General features: G+C 42.3%; 2 protein-coding genes across 7 annotated transcripts in view; one reads left to right on the top strand and one right to left on the bottom strand.

The window, feature by feature from the left end:
- LOC120794052 (neurabin-2-like) overlaps positions 1-13,819 on the bottom strand; it is a 26,657-nt gene extending 12,838 nt beyond the window's left edge. Inside the window, exons 1-3 of one of the 5 annotated variants that reach the window (XM_040134640.1) lie at positions 13,746-13,819; positions 11,048-11,118; positions 4,115-5,616 (exon numbers count right to left, since the gene is read on the bottom strand). In XM_040134640.1, the coding sequence (XP_039990574.1) occupies positions 4,115-5,500 (1,386 nt within the window). In that variant the 5' untranslated portion in view covers positions 5,501-5,616; positions 11,048-11,118; positions 13,746-13,819. Of the gene's footprint in view, positions 1-4,114; positions 5,617-5,863; positions 5,993-7,413; positions 7,521-11,047; positions 11,156-11,337; positions 11,436-13,745 lie in introns of those variants that run through there. The other 4 variants (XM_040134637.1, XM_040134636.1, XM_040134641.1 and 1 more) reach the window with 4 other exon arrangements.
- sgca (sarcoglycan, alpha) lies at positions 7,568-15,325 on the top strand. Of its 2 annotated transcripts, none has more exons than XM_040134643.1 (12): positions 7,568-7,988; positions 8,796-8,965; positions 9,224-9,352; positions 9,461-9,612; positions 10,856-10,922; positions 11,050-11,248; positions 11,331-11,499; positions 12,257-12,465; positions 12,728-12,754; positions 14,615-14,794; positions 14,965-14,991; positions 15,122-15,325. In XM_040134643.1, exons 2-12 carry the CDS (start codon positions 8,929-8,931, stop codon positions 15,126-15,128), a joined length of 1,203 nt encoding a protein of 400 aa, XP_039990577.1. In that variant the 5' UTR covers positions 7,568-7,988; positions 8,796-8,928; the 3' UTR covers positions 15,129-15,325. The 2 variants fall into 2 exon arrangements, with proteins under 2 accessions (XP_039990577.1, XP_039990576.1); XM_040134642.1 differs by having other exon boundaries at positions 7,568-7,998.
- The last annotated feature ends 184 nt before the right edge of the window (positions 15,326-15,509 follow it).

The raw sequence follows: 15,509 nt of genomic DNA, 5'->3' as shown, positions 1-15,509 counted from the left end.
AACAAAGTTAGCCCTATCTAGAGAACCAGCAAGAAAGACGTATATAAATCTTCATCATTCCATACAGTGCTGATGCAGCCACACAGATCACTGTATCCAGCGTCTGTTGGGTTTTTTTTGTTTTTTTTTTACGCTTGACAAGATGATGGCAGGTTGGACAAGACAAAACAGCACTCAGACATCGTGAGCGAGACATTGCATAACGTGGCTTGTCGCAGTAACCTGAGAGAGTGGGCACGTCGCGTAGATGCTCGCAACCCACAACCACTGCAGGACTGAGAAGTGGGGCAGAGTGACCTTGCTGATAATCTGTCTGCTCTCCCACCCCTCCTGGCTGTGAGTAATGCACTGTATGAAACACTGCCGGCCCGTGGACTCTAAGTAATAGACAGTTTGAGGATACCTTGACATATGGTGATGTATTATCTCTCCCTTGGCAATCCCTCATTGGCTGACCTAAGCAGTGTACAGAAACCACCAAAAGTTGCATTTTGGGTATTCTCTATTTTGCAGTTTGTGATAGCAACCTTTAAAAAAAATGCAGTTCCTCCTTCTATGTGTGTCAATTTTCAACACCCTCAGTTTTCTACAATATAAAGACAGTCGCTGTTTGTGCTAATGATAGAGTGTGATAGAAAATCATAGGTGTTCTTTGAGCAAGCTGGCATGACTGCTGTGCAGAGTTGCGTAGGCAGCAGAAAACCACAAGAAAGTGTGTGTAGGTTTTTTTTTTTTTTGGGGGGGGGCGGGGTGAAAAGTGTAAGATTAGTTTAGCTGATGAGTGAGCAAGGTGATTCTGGTGCATGACAAAATAAATCTGATTATTTTTGGTTTGGAGGGAACACAGTCCAAATCCAGTGGAGATTATCTTATTTTACGCTTTTTGGAGAAAAGCTCTCCACCAACAATAGGGTAAATACTTAAAAATCACTACATGCCCAGAGACTACATCATGAACTGCAGTACACTGATACTGAGTGATACAGAACGAAGCCAAAACAAAAACGCTACGCAAATAAATAAGACATGAGAGGCAGCTTCCTGTGTTCAACAAGGCGGCAGCCCTGAAAAGCGAGGCAAGTCTGTGACGATAACAATGCTGCTATTTTTACTAACAGTAGGAGAGTGGTGACAAAGAGCGAAAAGGAGAAAAGAAGGAGCGAGAGAAAGGGTGTCAGGAGGAGCAAACAAAGGGTCTAGTGTGAACTCGACCCGAAGCAGAACTGCTATTTTTGCCAGTTTGAGAGGACAGAGAGACAGACAGACAGACAGAGAGGAATGTCCAGTGTAACATGGGGACAAAGACAGACATACGCCCAGACATCCAACCGCCATCACCACAACAAGACTTAATTGTGGCCAAAATCTGAATTGTTGCACAGAGGGGAAATATGCACTAAAAATGGGCACTTCCTGTTTGGAAGAGAAACCAACTGACAGTGTGACTTAAGAGCTGGCAGTTATAAGTCGCATGACATTTGAGCTGTATAATGACGCCACTCCCAATTGACACCCCACCCCCCTTTTTACTAACCCCCCCCCCTCGCATCAATCTCCATAACAAAGGCCACAATGATACAGTGTGAAAGGACTCAGTAGGAGGTTATTCTCTGACGGTGGCTGTAGGGTCACAACCAAATTCTGCTTTTTATCCAAGCCTATGAGTTATGACTTCTTTATCACACCATATGTAATATGCTTCCTCCTGCTATCCCTATTTGATCTCAGGACGGTCAAATAATGTGAGAGAAGTCTGTTTTTCCTTTCCCTTCTGCATTGCACTCGCATGATGGACATGCTAAGCTCAGGCATGATTCATATGGGATTCATGGGATTTTCAGCATGGGGGAGACCGTTTGTTTCCTTCAGTTTGTCTGGATATAAGAGCTCAACCATAACTGAACACACATGTCAGTATTTCATTTCTCATAGAATTTGCTGTACATACTGTAAATGTTTTATAGGCTGCATTTCTTATTTTTTAATTCAAGTTTAAAATGATGTATCTGTGTTTTTATTTGTAGACATCACCTAGAAGTAGAGATAACAGAGATATTATTTAAAGGTTCCTGGTGGAGTTATTTTTACAGTCAGTGTTTCTCCTCAAAACACATTGTGTATCTCTGAGGCTTGACAAACATGCTGAATGCAGTTCCTTCCTCATGAAAACATTTGCAAAGCTTTTTTTTTATTTTTTTTTTTTTAATATTTTGTAATCTACATTGTTTACATCCATATTTACATTCCCCAGTATTCTTCTCCTTCTCTGCCTTTAGCTGGCGAACTGCAACATTTCTTGGCCCGCTATGACCAACAGCTTTCCACAAGGCGCCTTTGATTTTCAGTGACTGTTACAGGCTCCAAAAAAAACAGTTTTATCAATTAGATTCTTACAGTGAGGAAACAAACACACTATTATCTGCCAAAGTTAGAAGATTGATTGATGTAACGTGAGATATTTGTTTTGCCCCTGCTCCTCTCTCTGCTTTGAGTTGGTTTGGGTCTGTTGGAAAAATGTGACGTCATATATTTTGATGCACAAATCAGGAGTGAACAATATTAAAAACCAGCAACTTAATAATAACTCATAAAATTCGCTTCGGTTGTTTAGTCACAGATATTTAACTTTAGACATTCAAGTGCTTAAAATATGTCATATTTACCATTACTGTCACCCTAGCTCAGATGATATTAAAAGGAACAGTACAACATTTTGGGAAATATGCTTAGAGCTTTAGAAGTGCTGGTAGGTTGATATTGTTACCCTTGGACAGAGCCAAGCTACCTGTTTTCGCTGATTCCAGTCTTTGTGCTATGCTACCCTAACTGGCTGCTGATAGTAGCATTTTTACCATAAAGACACGAAAGTGGTATCAATCTTCTCACCTAATTCTCAGCAAGAAAATAAATAGGCTTATTTCCCAAAATGTCAAACAATTCCATTAATGTTTAATGCTCAGGTCTTCATTAGATTGCCTCAGTTCGTAGCTTTGTCATAACTCTTTTATACCCAAATATGAGGGATTGTTGCGAAACTTGTTTGTGCAAAAAGGAATGTCCACCTATTTGTCAATATCTGCTTTTTTTTTTTTTTAAACTTTTCAAATTTTGAAATCTGAGGTTCTAGTGACTAAGGCGCTGCTGGTCAACATTGCAGCCATGATAAGACAGCAAGAGCAAATTTCAACTTGACTGGTCATGATATGGGACAGGAGCCCTTAGTCACTGAAATGGCTTTCTGAGTGAGGGAATGTGTGTGTGATGTACAGTGTCAGGGCCCACTTTAGCTGAGTCTCTGTATGCCTCAGACCTCAAGGCAGAGCAGAGCAGCGAGACTGAGCTGCAGAGGAGCCGATGCTCTTCTCCGGATCATTACACCACCCCCAGACACAGAGAGACACTTTAAATCAACTCTACTCCTCTTCCTCCTCCTCGTCTCTCCTCCTCTCTCATCTCACTGGTCCAAGTAGAGATCACAGTCTCTTTTCTCACTTCCTCTCTCTTGCTCACAAACACAAAAACACTCCGTTCCTCATTCAGCCCCTCATACACTGTCCACCGACCTTTGATTGGCCACGGCACAGTATCCACTCCTCTAAAAAACAGGGCTAATTATCCAGGCCTTTTTGATCCTCCTCCCCCCAGCAATTCTTTACAGAAGCAGCTCCCACTGCATTTCAGATAAGTATCTACATCGCAACTCTTTGGGGGCCCATGTCAGCTGCACAGGAGGAATGCAGGACCATCCATTAGCAACTGGCTGCTCTGGAGGGATGGTGTTAGCAGTGTGCAAAGCCCCGTGTTGAAACAGGGTAAAATCAAAATGTCAGCATCATTCTGACACTGTCAGAAGCCGAGTGAGTTCATTAAAACAGCTGACGGCAACGCTGGCTATGACTGTACCACGGTGCATAAGCTTTGAGGTCAACTTCAGCAGGCCTCTGAACCCAACAGGATGAAAAATTTAATAAAATAAAAAAATAAAACACATACCAGAATACAGACGTTACTACAAACTAGAAATCAGCACCTCAGTCGAATACCCTCAGGGGTAGGTTCTACCTGCAATTATTAATATTAATTCCGTGTGGTTTTCCAGAGCATACATCCTCACCTTGATGGGCTCTGTGCTGAAGCGGATCTTCCTGGAGGTGGGCGGGCTCTCCTCCGCAGGCAGCCCAGCAATCTCCACACAGCTGGACTCAGGCTCATAGCGCTCATCGGCCTCCTCTTCTTCCTCGTCCACCTGGCTCCCTCCAAAGTCCTCCCCCACTGCGCTGTAGGTACTGATATCCACAGAGTCACGGCCCGACTGGTCGTCTCTGAGAGTCCTGTCTTCCTCCTCCTCAGCATGCTTAGCCATGTCCCCCTCCTGTCTGAGCATGTCACCCCCCTTTAGAGAGCTTTGCTTCTCGACAGCAGCTTCTCCATTCTCCACAGAGCTGTGGATGTCGCCTTGCAGTGTGGTGTTGCTACGCTCCTTGGCCCCAGGGTGATCCTCAGGTTTGACCTCAGCTTTGGCCTTGACACCTGCGTCAGAAACAGTCTTTTCTCTCTGCTCGTTTGGCTCTCCTATAGTACTGTAAAGTTCAGTAGTTGGGGTGCTTTGGCCAACACTTTGGCCACCGTTAATGCTATCAGATGGGGAAATCACTCTCCCCCCAGGGCCCCTTGGAGGGCCCTCTTGGCCCCTCTGATTGCTTAGCTCTTCCTCCTGGTTGCCTGCTGCAAAGGCACTAACCCTCTTTGTGATTATTTTGGAGTTCAACACACCCACCTTGGTGCTGACCCCTCGCGAGGGGAGCGGTGGGGTAGAGGAGAGGCGGTGGAGGTTGTTCCGGAGCTCGGCTGCCCGTTCAAACACAGCACTGAGTTGGCTGACTGTTGGGGACACGGCCTCACTTGTGTCCAGGCTGTCCAGGGACTCTGTGCTGCCATTGAAACGAGCCACCACGTCCAACCTGCCATCCTGGAAGCCTGAGGCCTTGTCTGTCTTCAGTAGGACTCTGGTGGTGGCCAGTTTCTCCTGCTGCTGCTTCTCCTGCTGCTGCTCGAAGATGCGGCGGGTCTCCTGCAGCTTGGAGTAGCTTGGCGACGAGGCCCGCTGGTGCCCGTTTTCTGGTTTGGTGTCGAACTTGCTGACGCGCTCGGACACGGTGGATCCGAGCTTCAGCAGCGCGCTGTGGTCCACGTTCTCGTTCAGGCTCCCGGCTCTGGGGAGGGAGAGGCGCACCGATTTGTCGGCGATCCTGGCGCCGTCCTCTCCCTCTACATCGGCTGGGGATGTGGTATGCATCTGCTGGAACATGTTTTTGATACGGTGCACGTTGGAGCCGTACCTGCGCCCTCGGGGGCCCTCCTGCACGTCCCCGTTCGCAGCATTGTCTTTGACGGGCTTCAGGGCCTGCATCCCCGCCTCGTACGCGTTCCTGTGCGGGGATGGGCTCCTGAGCGTAGAGCCAGAGCCGGTGCTCTTGGATGTGGATTCGGTCTTCATCATGGTCAGTCAAGCGTCGCAATGGATGCTCAGCGACGGCATGTCTCCTTTCTCAACCCCCGGTGGCAAATGTGTTTTATCCACCAGCAGCCGCTGATACTAGCGAGGTGGCGCCCAGACTAGACCGGCAGATGGGGAGAAACAAAAACAACAGATCGTATTAAAGGCCTGCTTGCATCCGCTGCAATTCTCGTCCAATGCTACGGAGAAAGTGAGCACGATGCATCTGTCATTAGCTCGCTTGCAGTTACACAATGAAAACCAAACCCTCACAGACAACCGCATTAGTCACAAAAAAAATATTTGCACAGAGAAGTAGAACAGCAATGACCGCGGATTTGCCGCAGCTGACGACAGATTGCTTACGTTTAATCCCTTTTTACAGGCAGCATCATTTTGATCTCTTCATTCTGTGAGCTGCAGATTTCTGGTCCTCCTCTCGCAGCGGCGGAGTGCTGCTGCATGGAGGAGGGAGCCACTGGGTCCTAGTGCCCGTCGCAGTGCTGCTCCGTGGCCGACCGCAGCATCGCGTCCTACATTTTTTATTTTTGTTATCCTTACCACAATTGGATTAACCAGAACCTACGAGCCGTAGTTAGTGGTGGGTATTTCACTTAAATCAGTGATGCCCAACCAGGGGTACTTGTACAGTTTAAAGTTAAAGTCAAGTTTAAGGCTTTTTTGTTTTGTTTTGTTTTGTTTTGTTTTGTTTTGGTTTGGTTTGGTTCTTTGTTTGCCACTTTTCACCATTCAGATACATCTTTTGGTGCTTTTGTTGTTGTTGTTCCTTCCACACAGTTTGTGCTGTCGGTATGTTTGGGGCCATTGCGGAGATCAAATTTGCAGTGGCAGAATTATGTGAAACCCTAGCAAGGGTAGCAAAGAAGACTAAACGGTTGAAAGGAAACTGATTAACTTTAAATGGTTGAAGGTCATGGATACACAGTTGAACTAGCCAACTGGCTAATAGTAATGGGGGAATGATGAAAAAGAAAAAAACTAATGGACAAATTGTTGAAAAAGGTAGAAGTAATGGAAAAGAAGATTAAAAAAAGGTTCAAATAAATGATTGATAAATGGTTGAAAAGTTAAAAGTAATGGATAAACTGCCTTTTCAAGTGGTAGTAGTAAAAATGCAAATTTGACCAAGCAGACCTACTCACTGACAGTTCCAACTGTATGAAAATAGGAAAATGTGTGTATGCAAATGTAACAGTAACTACTTATATCTAATAAGCCAATAACTTCCAGTTTAAAATAAGGTGAAATGAACACATTTGGAACATGGCAGGCGGTGCGGATGAAGGGGCAATGCTGCTTTGAGTTCATCGGCCAAGGCTCTGGGGTTACACCAGAAGAAGAAAGGGAAGAAAGGAAAGAGGGGGGTGGGGGGCACAGCGGTAAGTTTTTATTTTGTCAAATTTATTTAATCAAAATTTGGAGACCAGATTTCATTTCACTGCCCCCTCTTCACCTACACAAATACAACGTCCCAAAGAAACAATAAATAACCTAAAAAAAAAAAATGGTAACCGCTGTTTTTTTATATATAATATTTGACCACCCTCCAGTCTTTTTAAAAGTTTGGGAGGAAAAATCAAACTGAGGTGGCAGCAGAGGCTGTCAAGAGAGGGCGACTCGCGTTAGGACCCGGCAGAGCTTCACTCACGTCAAACCTCCTTGGCCAATAACACATATCCGTTATTTGCGGGCCACATTGTTGCTTCCTGCATTCCGCATCTGTGCTGATAGATACGTTAAATATTATCACTCAAGGTAGACAAAGTACCCCCCCCAGCTTTTTTTTGGGTGAGAACTGGTTTCCAGTCTACCCACGCCGTTTCGGTTTCTACTTTTTTTTTTTTTTTTTACGGGGGGCCGATTCACCTACGAGGCCGACACATTCACGCAGCTACCTCGCACATTGGACAGGGCAGCGTGAGAGACGTCTTCTCACGTGTTGGCTAAACTCTCCTCCACCTTCCCTTCTCATCACGTCGGCCGAGGGTCTGGTCTGGTCTGAGGGGGCACAGCTCGAGGAGCGCTGCCCGAACGGGCGGAGGCGCTGTCAAACAGGATGTACACCCCTCTTCAGTGGGGCGGTAGTGCCAACTAGCTGCCCCGGCGAAAGCCTAACCCGTGTGTAACTGTGGCCCTTAGCGCGGCAAAGCGAGTCAGTGACTGAGATTGGAAAAGTAAACTGAATAAAATCATCGTTTCTCTTCTTCTTCTGTATATTAGGCTGACTCATCTTTGCGGTAAACGGAGAGTAAAATGATTTCCTTGATGTATAAAGTTGCTCCCCGATATGTGCAGACACAAGACAGGTTACCCAGCGTTCCCTCGAGTGCACATACGGTGCTTTTAAGACAAGACATTAGAGAAACAAGTGGCAGAGGAAGTATTCAGATACTTAAGTAAAAGTATTAAACCCACACGGTGAAAGTACTTCATTTACAAGTAAAAGTCCTGCGGTGAGAGTGTCACTTAGGTAAAAGTTTGTAAGTATAATGAGGAAGATGTAGTCAAAGTATTTCAAGTGAAAGTGCTCCATGCAGAAAAATGTCCAGTCAGTGTTACACTGTTATTTATAATGAGATTATTATTATTGATGCGTTGATGTTTAAGCAGCACATTACTGCTGCAGTTTGTGGAGTTAATTTTTAAGTGTTTTAATTATAAGACTGCAACTAATGATTATCTTCCACTATGGATTAATCTTCTGATTATGTTCTCGATTTATTGATTGATTATTTGATTTGTAAAAAAAAAAAAAAAAAAATCTGAAAAATAGTGAGAAATGCTAATCATAAGTACACACAGCCCAAAGTGACACTTTCACAATACTTGTTTTGTCCAACCAACAGCCCAAATCTCAAAATGATTTCAAATAAATTACCATAAATTACCATATATATATATATATATATATATATATATATATATATATATATATATATATTATATATAAATTACAAGGAAAAAGCAGCAAACTGTCACGTTTGAGAAAACGGAAGCCGTGACATTTCTGGCATTTCTACAAGAAAAATGACTCAAACCATTATCAATTTTCTTCCAATCAACCAATCTTTTAATCAACTTAACAGGTTTAGCTCTAATTGTATATACCGTTGTGAGTTTAATCTATAACCAATCACCATATCTTATTAGCTCTTCTTAAGTCTTGTATGTAAAAATGTTCATTTATAAAGTAACTACTAATTCCAGCCGTCAAATAAATGTATAATATAGATAATATAGCGTGAAGGAATAATACAGGTCTTGATTTACTTCACAGCCTCACACTCACAGACTCACAGACACCCTCATGGATGTTATTAGAGTGAGTGAAGCAAAAATAGCCCCAACATGTCTTATGCTGTGACCAAGCCCCTCTCCGCTTGGCTCTGTCAATCAAAAGCCAAAACAAGATGGCAGGGTGCAGGAGCTGGGTCTTCTTCTTAACAGGCAAGTTTATTCCCGCAATTATTCAGCTTCATGTAACATGACAACACTGGTAACAGGCCTTCCTCCTGTTATTATGGGGTCTGTGTGTTTTAAGTATAAAAATTTGGTCCTGATGTCGGCTGTCAGGGGTTGAAGGCCTAAATGTTAAACTACAACATTTTAAAGTCAAGTTGAAGGGCTATTTTTATTTGCCGTTTTTGACCATTCAGATACATCTTTTGGTGCTTTTCTTGTTTTGTTTTTAACACTCCCACACAGTTTGTGCTGTCAGTCTGTTTGGGGCCAATGCGGAGATCAAATTTACCATTCCTGTTGGGAAGTTATTTACATATGAACTGATGAGAGAGACTTTCCAGAATGACTTTGAACCTTTGTCAAAACTCTATGGTAAGAGCCTGAAATCACCCTTTTGTCATTATTAAACAAAATAACAAGGCACAGATTTCCTTATTGTATGTGTCTATTTTTCTACTCCTCTTTTTGTATGTTATAAAGCTGGGCGCTTGTATGATGACCCCATAATTTTTAAGTGCAACAGGCAGAATTATCCAGACCTCCCAGAGTGGCTTCGCTTTACCCAACGGCAACCCTATGATAATGGCTTCCTGTACGGGACGCCGAAATCTGAAGAAAAATATATAATTGAGGTAGGAAGTCATCATTTTCACCAACAGTAGCACAAGTCTGAAACACTGTCAGAATGCTGCACAATGCATTTCTGGCCTTACGTTTGCTGTATAGTTGTAAAATATTCCCAAATTTTTCTGTTCCTGTAGATAATGTGCCAAACATAGATAAGATTCCAGTTCAGCTACAATGGAGACAGATCTGAAAAATATATGCGGCTATCTGAAACATCAGTGGCAAATGTCAGGTTCTGTTGTCGAGCCCTCAGAGACAAAAGCTCGGGCGTCTCTCTAGAGCTGCTATTTTCAACCAACATTAAAAATTCATGAAGAGACATATCTTTGAAGAAGAGAGAGAAATTTCTCATTCTCTGTTTTAGTCTCAATCAAACAGAATGTATTATAGTTTGACGACATGCTACATCTGGAGGTAACCACAGATTACAGCTGCGCTTCTGATTCAAAACACTCCCCATATTGACAAACTACAGCATTTTTCTGGGGTTCACCCTCTGGAGTCCACGTTGATTTTGGTTCATTTTTACCAATTTCCTATGCATTCAGTTTGTCTTTGTTTAACACCTTTTAAATTGTCCTTACGCCACGTGCATGGTACAAACTCACCTATAAGACTGACTTCGCATTTTGTCAGTTTATGAAGTATAAAGCTGCCAGGAACCCAGAATATGTGAACAATGACACAGGCACTATAAAAAAATCTAGAAACACAAATCTTTAGTCATAATGACTTAAAATGTTACTATAGAACAGTTCAAGGTTGTACATGAAAATTGATTTCATTTTAACTTTTTTTTGTGGCTTTTTCATTGAAAATCTATGTATGCCTGTAAATTACGAAAGAAATATTAATTCACTGATTTAAAAATTTGTTTTTAAATGTTTTACGGTCTAAAGATATGAATTTGACAGTGTGTGAATGTCCCACATCAGCACTATCATCTGGTTTTCTCAGCTTGTCTCTAAATGATATATAAATAAAGTTATGTTAACGTAAATGAAACGTCGTCAGTGTATTAAACAAAAACTCCAGAGGGTTAAGGCATTCTGGGAAACGTAGGAAAATCAATAACCAACGCTGAAGCAGACAAGGCAGGTTGATGGGAAGTAAAAGTACACTTCAGCAGAAGCACAATATCTCCTTGGATGCAGCAAACAACACAATCCAGCAATGAAATAACGTCTGAGGGTGGATTTGAAAACTGATAACTAAGACGGTAATAAACTCTCATGCTTCTTCTGACAGATCTATGCCGTCAACAAGCGGAGCTACGAAACAACCAGACAAATACTCGTAATCAAAGTCAGTGGGGGTATGTGTGTTTTGAATGATATTACAAATGCATAGCAAACCAATGGTAATAAAGAATGGGTATGTACGACAGATGAAAAATTAGGAAGTACAGTTAACATGTTGTGCATCACTGCTGTCACTTACAGAGAAGATGCTGCCCTATCAAGCTGAGTTCTTCATCATGCTGAGGGAGGTTGAGAAGGTGCTGCCCTCTCCTGTTCAGGATGAGATAAAGCAAGATTTACAGAAGCTGTGGGACACAGAGGCCTTGGAAGTTGTTAATATTACCAACGCGCTCGACCGTGGCGGCAGAGTTCCCCTCCCTCTTGCAGGACACTTTGAAGGGTAAACAGAGAGATTTCTGCAACCTTGGTGTAAGTTTTTAGCTTTGGAATAACTATGTTTATTAAAATCTGTTCTGTGTTAGTGTGTACGTGAAGGTGGGGTCTGAGCAGTATTTCTCAGACTGTCTCCTGAAGGTGCTGACAGCAGACCACCAGAGGCAGTGCAAAGCAGGGGCCAAAGTCAAGGTCCCTGGAGGCTGTAACTTCTGCAGCATTCCCAGCAACTGTATCACCTGGTGCAAGACGGAGCTGGTGAGGCCTGACAAGACACACGGACGTTCATGTGTGAATTTGTTATGAATGAAAATATATACAACACATGATATAGCTGAATGAGCATGCAGTGTTTGTGTAGTGACCTGGGATTAGTGCTGAAACAATCAGTCGGTTATTCAATTTGGCCAACCTGGGGGTCGGGGCCCACAAAGGGGTCCCATGATAAATATGAGCAGTCACAACATGATTAAAGGGATACTGGAGGGGGCTACGACTAATGATTATCCATTCATTATGAATTAATCTGCCATTTATTTACTCAGTTAACTGTTTTCTCCATAAAACATCAGACAAATGTGCACAATGTCCTTTGCGATATCCTGGAGCACAGGATAACATCGTGAATGTCTTGTTTTGTACGACCAACAGTCCAAAACCTAAATATTCAATTTACTGATTTAAGCAGTGAGTTCTCACACGTGAGAACGTGGAACCATCAGATGCTTTATATTTGTTGGAAAAATTAACTTTAATCGATAATCTATATAGTTGCAGATTAATCTTCTTTAAATCGGCTAATAGATTAACAGACTAACCATTGAAACTTTCGATTAATGAAGAAATGATTGAAATAATCATTTGTTGCAGCCTTAGTTTGATTCCAAACTGTTGTTGCTGTTGTTGATGATGATGACGGCACAATGACAGTCCCATCATCTGTGGCTATGTGTCTCAAAGTTGTGATAAACAGAAGGAAAAAAAACAGTGAAGTCTCCCCTCCTCCTCCCTGCAGTTTGATCTGACAAAGCAGGAGCCGGCTCCACCCGCTCCCGAGATGGGCTCTGGGATACTGGAGGCTGGAGGTGACTTTGACCCTTCTGAGTCTCCCCCGAGCAGAGAATATTTCCTGGACTACATCGTGACAGTGATAGTGCCCCTGATCCTGGCCATCATCCTGTGCCTGCTGCTGGCCTGCATCATGTACGGCAGACGAGAGGGAGTGTACGTATCTGATAACTAATCTACCATGTCTCTGTCATAAAGGGTCAGTTCGCAAAATTAAATTTTTTCCGCCCCTTACCTGTCGTGGAATTTCATGGACCCACCCAATCCAACTGATTCCACGAGGGGAAAGAATTTCTGTTATGCGGGTGAACTGAACCTTTAAGCAAATACTCAAAGACAATCTAGGCTTTTGACTGATCCCCGTAAACTGTGACACAAAGGTGACACTTGTTTCCTCTTTTTTTTTTTTTTTTTATAGTGCAAAAAGGAATGCAAGGACAAACCAGTGAGTACATTGAGTTTTTCCCTGTTCTCTGATGCTGATGCTGTTACCAGACTTAACACAAAACATTTTAGTAATATTCAATGGTGGGATGCTACTAAGTACATTTACTAAAGAGCTGTATTTAAGTACAATTCTGAGGTACTTGCACCTCACTTGAATATTTCCTTTTTCAGATACTTAGAGGGGAAATACCGTATTTTTTAAAAAAAAAATGTTTTTTACTCCACTGCATTTATTTAACAGCTATAGTTACTAGTTACTTTGCAGATTCAGATTCTTAATACAAAATATAATCCACAAATGAAGTCTGATGTGTTATTGTAGACTAAGCTACCTAGCAGGTGGCTTAGGAATGCGGTTAAAATCAGCCCCACTTTTACCAGCGGTGACATTAAACCGATGCTCGCACATGAATGCATTAATAATTACAATCTAATTATATGACGTATATTATTGTCAAAGCGTCATTCTGTATAATGAGAACTGCTGCTAAGACTTTCGTAGCCCACGTCTAAACAGAGTATTTTTACACTGTTGTAGTGGTACAAACGTCCGAATCCTGCACGAGTAATGTGTACACATACTTGAGAGATAAGTCCGTTGCTAACTCTTCGACTGTGGCTTGTTAAGACGAATGACTGCACATTCACGGCCAAGACGCTACAAAACGAGCGGAAAAAAACTAAAAATAAATATATTAATTAATTAATTAATAAAGCCAGGATTTTATTTCTGTTTTTCAGACACCAATTTATACATTTTATCATCACCAGTACACCGAAGAACGGAGAGTCTCTTTTTTTCTATCCCTGGCTGATGTTTATTTGTTTCCGAAACAAAACCGTTGACAAGCTAGCTCGACTGACTGACTGACAGCGACACAGAGTGAGCTACCGTAACAAACGGACTTAAAATGAATTTTACTGATGCTTAAAGGCGTTCATTTTAAAAAAATAAATAAATAAAATAAATAAAATAAAATAAAAAATACCTCGTCGCCACCTTCGGCTCCGTGACCATGTCACGACTTAAAGCCGTTGCCTGACCTTTGACCTTTCCTGGTGCGTGCTACTGATGTTCTGTCAAAATAAGAGACGTCCGCGTTTAAAGGAAATAACGAAATAAGAGCCAAGATACTTTAAAACTTTACACATGTTAGCAGTGCCGGACGAAGTATTTAGACATTATTTAAATCATCCACATTATCAGCTCATTATTCTTATAACATCAGTGAAAGTATCATATAAGTAAAAGTAGTTGTTCTACACTAAAACGGTCCCTGTGACTGACATACTATTATATATGACATTATTAGATTGTTAATACTAATATAATAATATAACGTTTGCTTTTTTTGTGAAATACTGGAAAATTTTCACGTATTTGGGCCTCAAATAGGAAACCACGTAAGAAGTTGACGGAACTGCGGAGAACCCGTACATTTCTGAAAGTTGACAACTGGATTCTCATTTTATATGTGGGGTCAAAAGCCAAAAGAGTTGGAAACCATCGGCTCAATCTAATGTAAAATCGAGTATCGGGAAAAGTACCAATTAGTAACCACGGTTTTTAGATAAATGTAGGGGAGAAAAAAAGTACAATATTTCCCGCTGAAATGTAATAAATTACACATAGAGTAGAAAAATTGAAATGCTCAGGTAAAGTACCGCAAAACTGTCGCTAAGTGCAGTATTTGAGCAAATGTACTTTGCTGCTTTCCACCATTGCGAATTGGCTATGAAGTTAACCATGTATGGGAGATAGTTAACAGGCTGACACCCACCTGTGTAGTTTGTAGTTTCATCTTAACGGTTAAAGCACACAACCAACACACGGTATGCGACGCTCTGCTTGCTGCAGAATTCAGCTGTACCACCACCACACTATTCTCGGGAACACCGATGAGCTGAGGAGCATGGCAGGGAACCGAGGTGTTCCTTCACCGCTGTCCACACTGCCCATGTTCAACAGCCGGACTGGGGAGAGGGCCCCGCCGCTGCCGTCCGACAGCGCCAGCATCCCCCTCATCATGGCCCAGCAGTAAGACCCTCACCCACAGATCCACTCTCACTGTCATTACCAGCATTCATCACCCCCTTTCTATTATTATTGCTGTCATGTGATTTAAATAGGTGACTCACTTTTCCACCGAGTCCCGAGAAGTCAATTAGTTGTTAACACAGATTTTTTCACTCTCCTGTTTTTCACAGCGATCCCTACAGTGAAACACTGCCCAGGTAAACACACTCATGGAACTTCCTCCTACAACATCGCAATCATTCTGGTCTAAATTTAGGGTTCTTTTTTTTTTTCTTGGATTATTATTAGTGATTGATAAGCATTGATAAAAGTTATTTCTTTTTGCAGAAAATAAGAACAACGATGGATAAAGTGCTGGTCATGCGGTCGTTTGCTGCCACAGTCTATAGTTCTACATTTGCAGTGGGAAATTGTGTTTTTTCTTCTTTAGGTTCCATTAAAAGAATTAATAGTGTGCTGTTCCCCTAATTGTTATTTGTTGTTTATGATTTTCTGTATTCCACCGTATCTCGCCACTAATAAAAAAATATCAAAAGCCACATTCATTCATTCAGCCTGACTTGCCTAAGGTTTTCAGTGTGGGTATCACGTTTACTCTGGTTTAAGACTCTTTACTGACACCTTGGAGGAGCAATTAAAAAAGGAGAGGGCGCTCACACCTACCGTTTCAGAGATGCTTGGCAGCTTGAGCATGCTTCGTACAGCTCATTACTTC

The sequence above is a fragment of the Xiphias gladius genome, chromosome 9, assembly GCF_016859285.1.
Source record: "Xiphias gladius isolate SHS-SW01 ecotype Sanya breed wild chromosome 9, ASM1685928v1, whole genome shotgun sequence".
Lineage (NCBI taxonomy): Eukaryota > Metazoa > Chordata > Actinopteri > Istiophoriformes > Xiphiidae > Xiphias > Xiphias gladius.
This window is presented reverse-complemented; position numbering and strand designations above follow the sequence as displayed.

Bases quoted from the DNA above. Each gene is read 5' to 3' on its own strand.
- sgca (XM_040134643.1), top strand. From the start codon at position 8,929: ATGGCAGGGTGCAGGAGCTGGGTCTTCTTCTTAACAG. The intron at 10,923-11,049 runs GTATGTGTGTTT...TGTCACTTACAG, and splicing joins CGTAATCAAAGTCAGTGGGG to AGAAGATGCTGCCCTATCAA. The intron at 14,795-14,964 runs GTAAGACCCTCA...TGTTTTTCACAG, and splicing joins CCCCTCATCATGGCCCAGCA to CGATCCCTACAGTGAAACAC.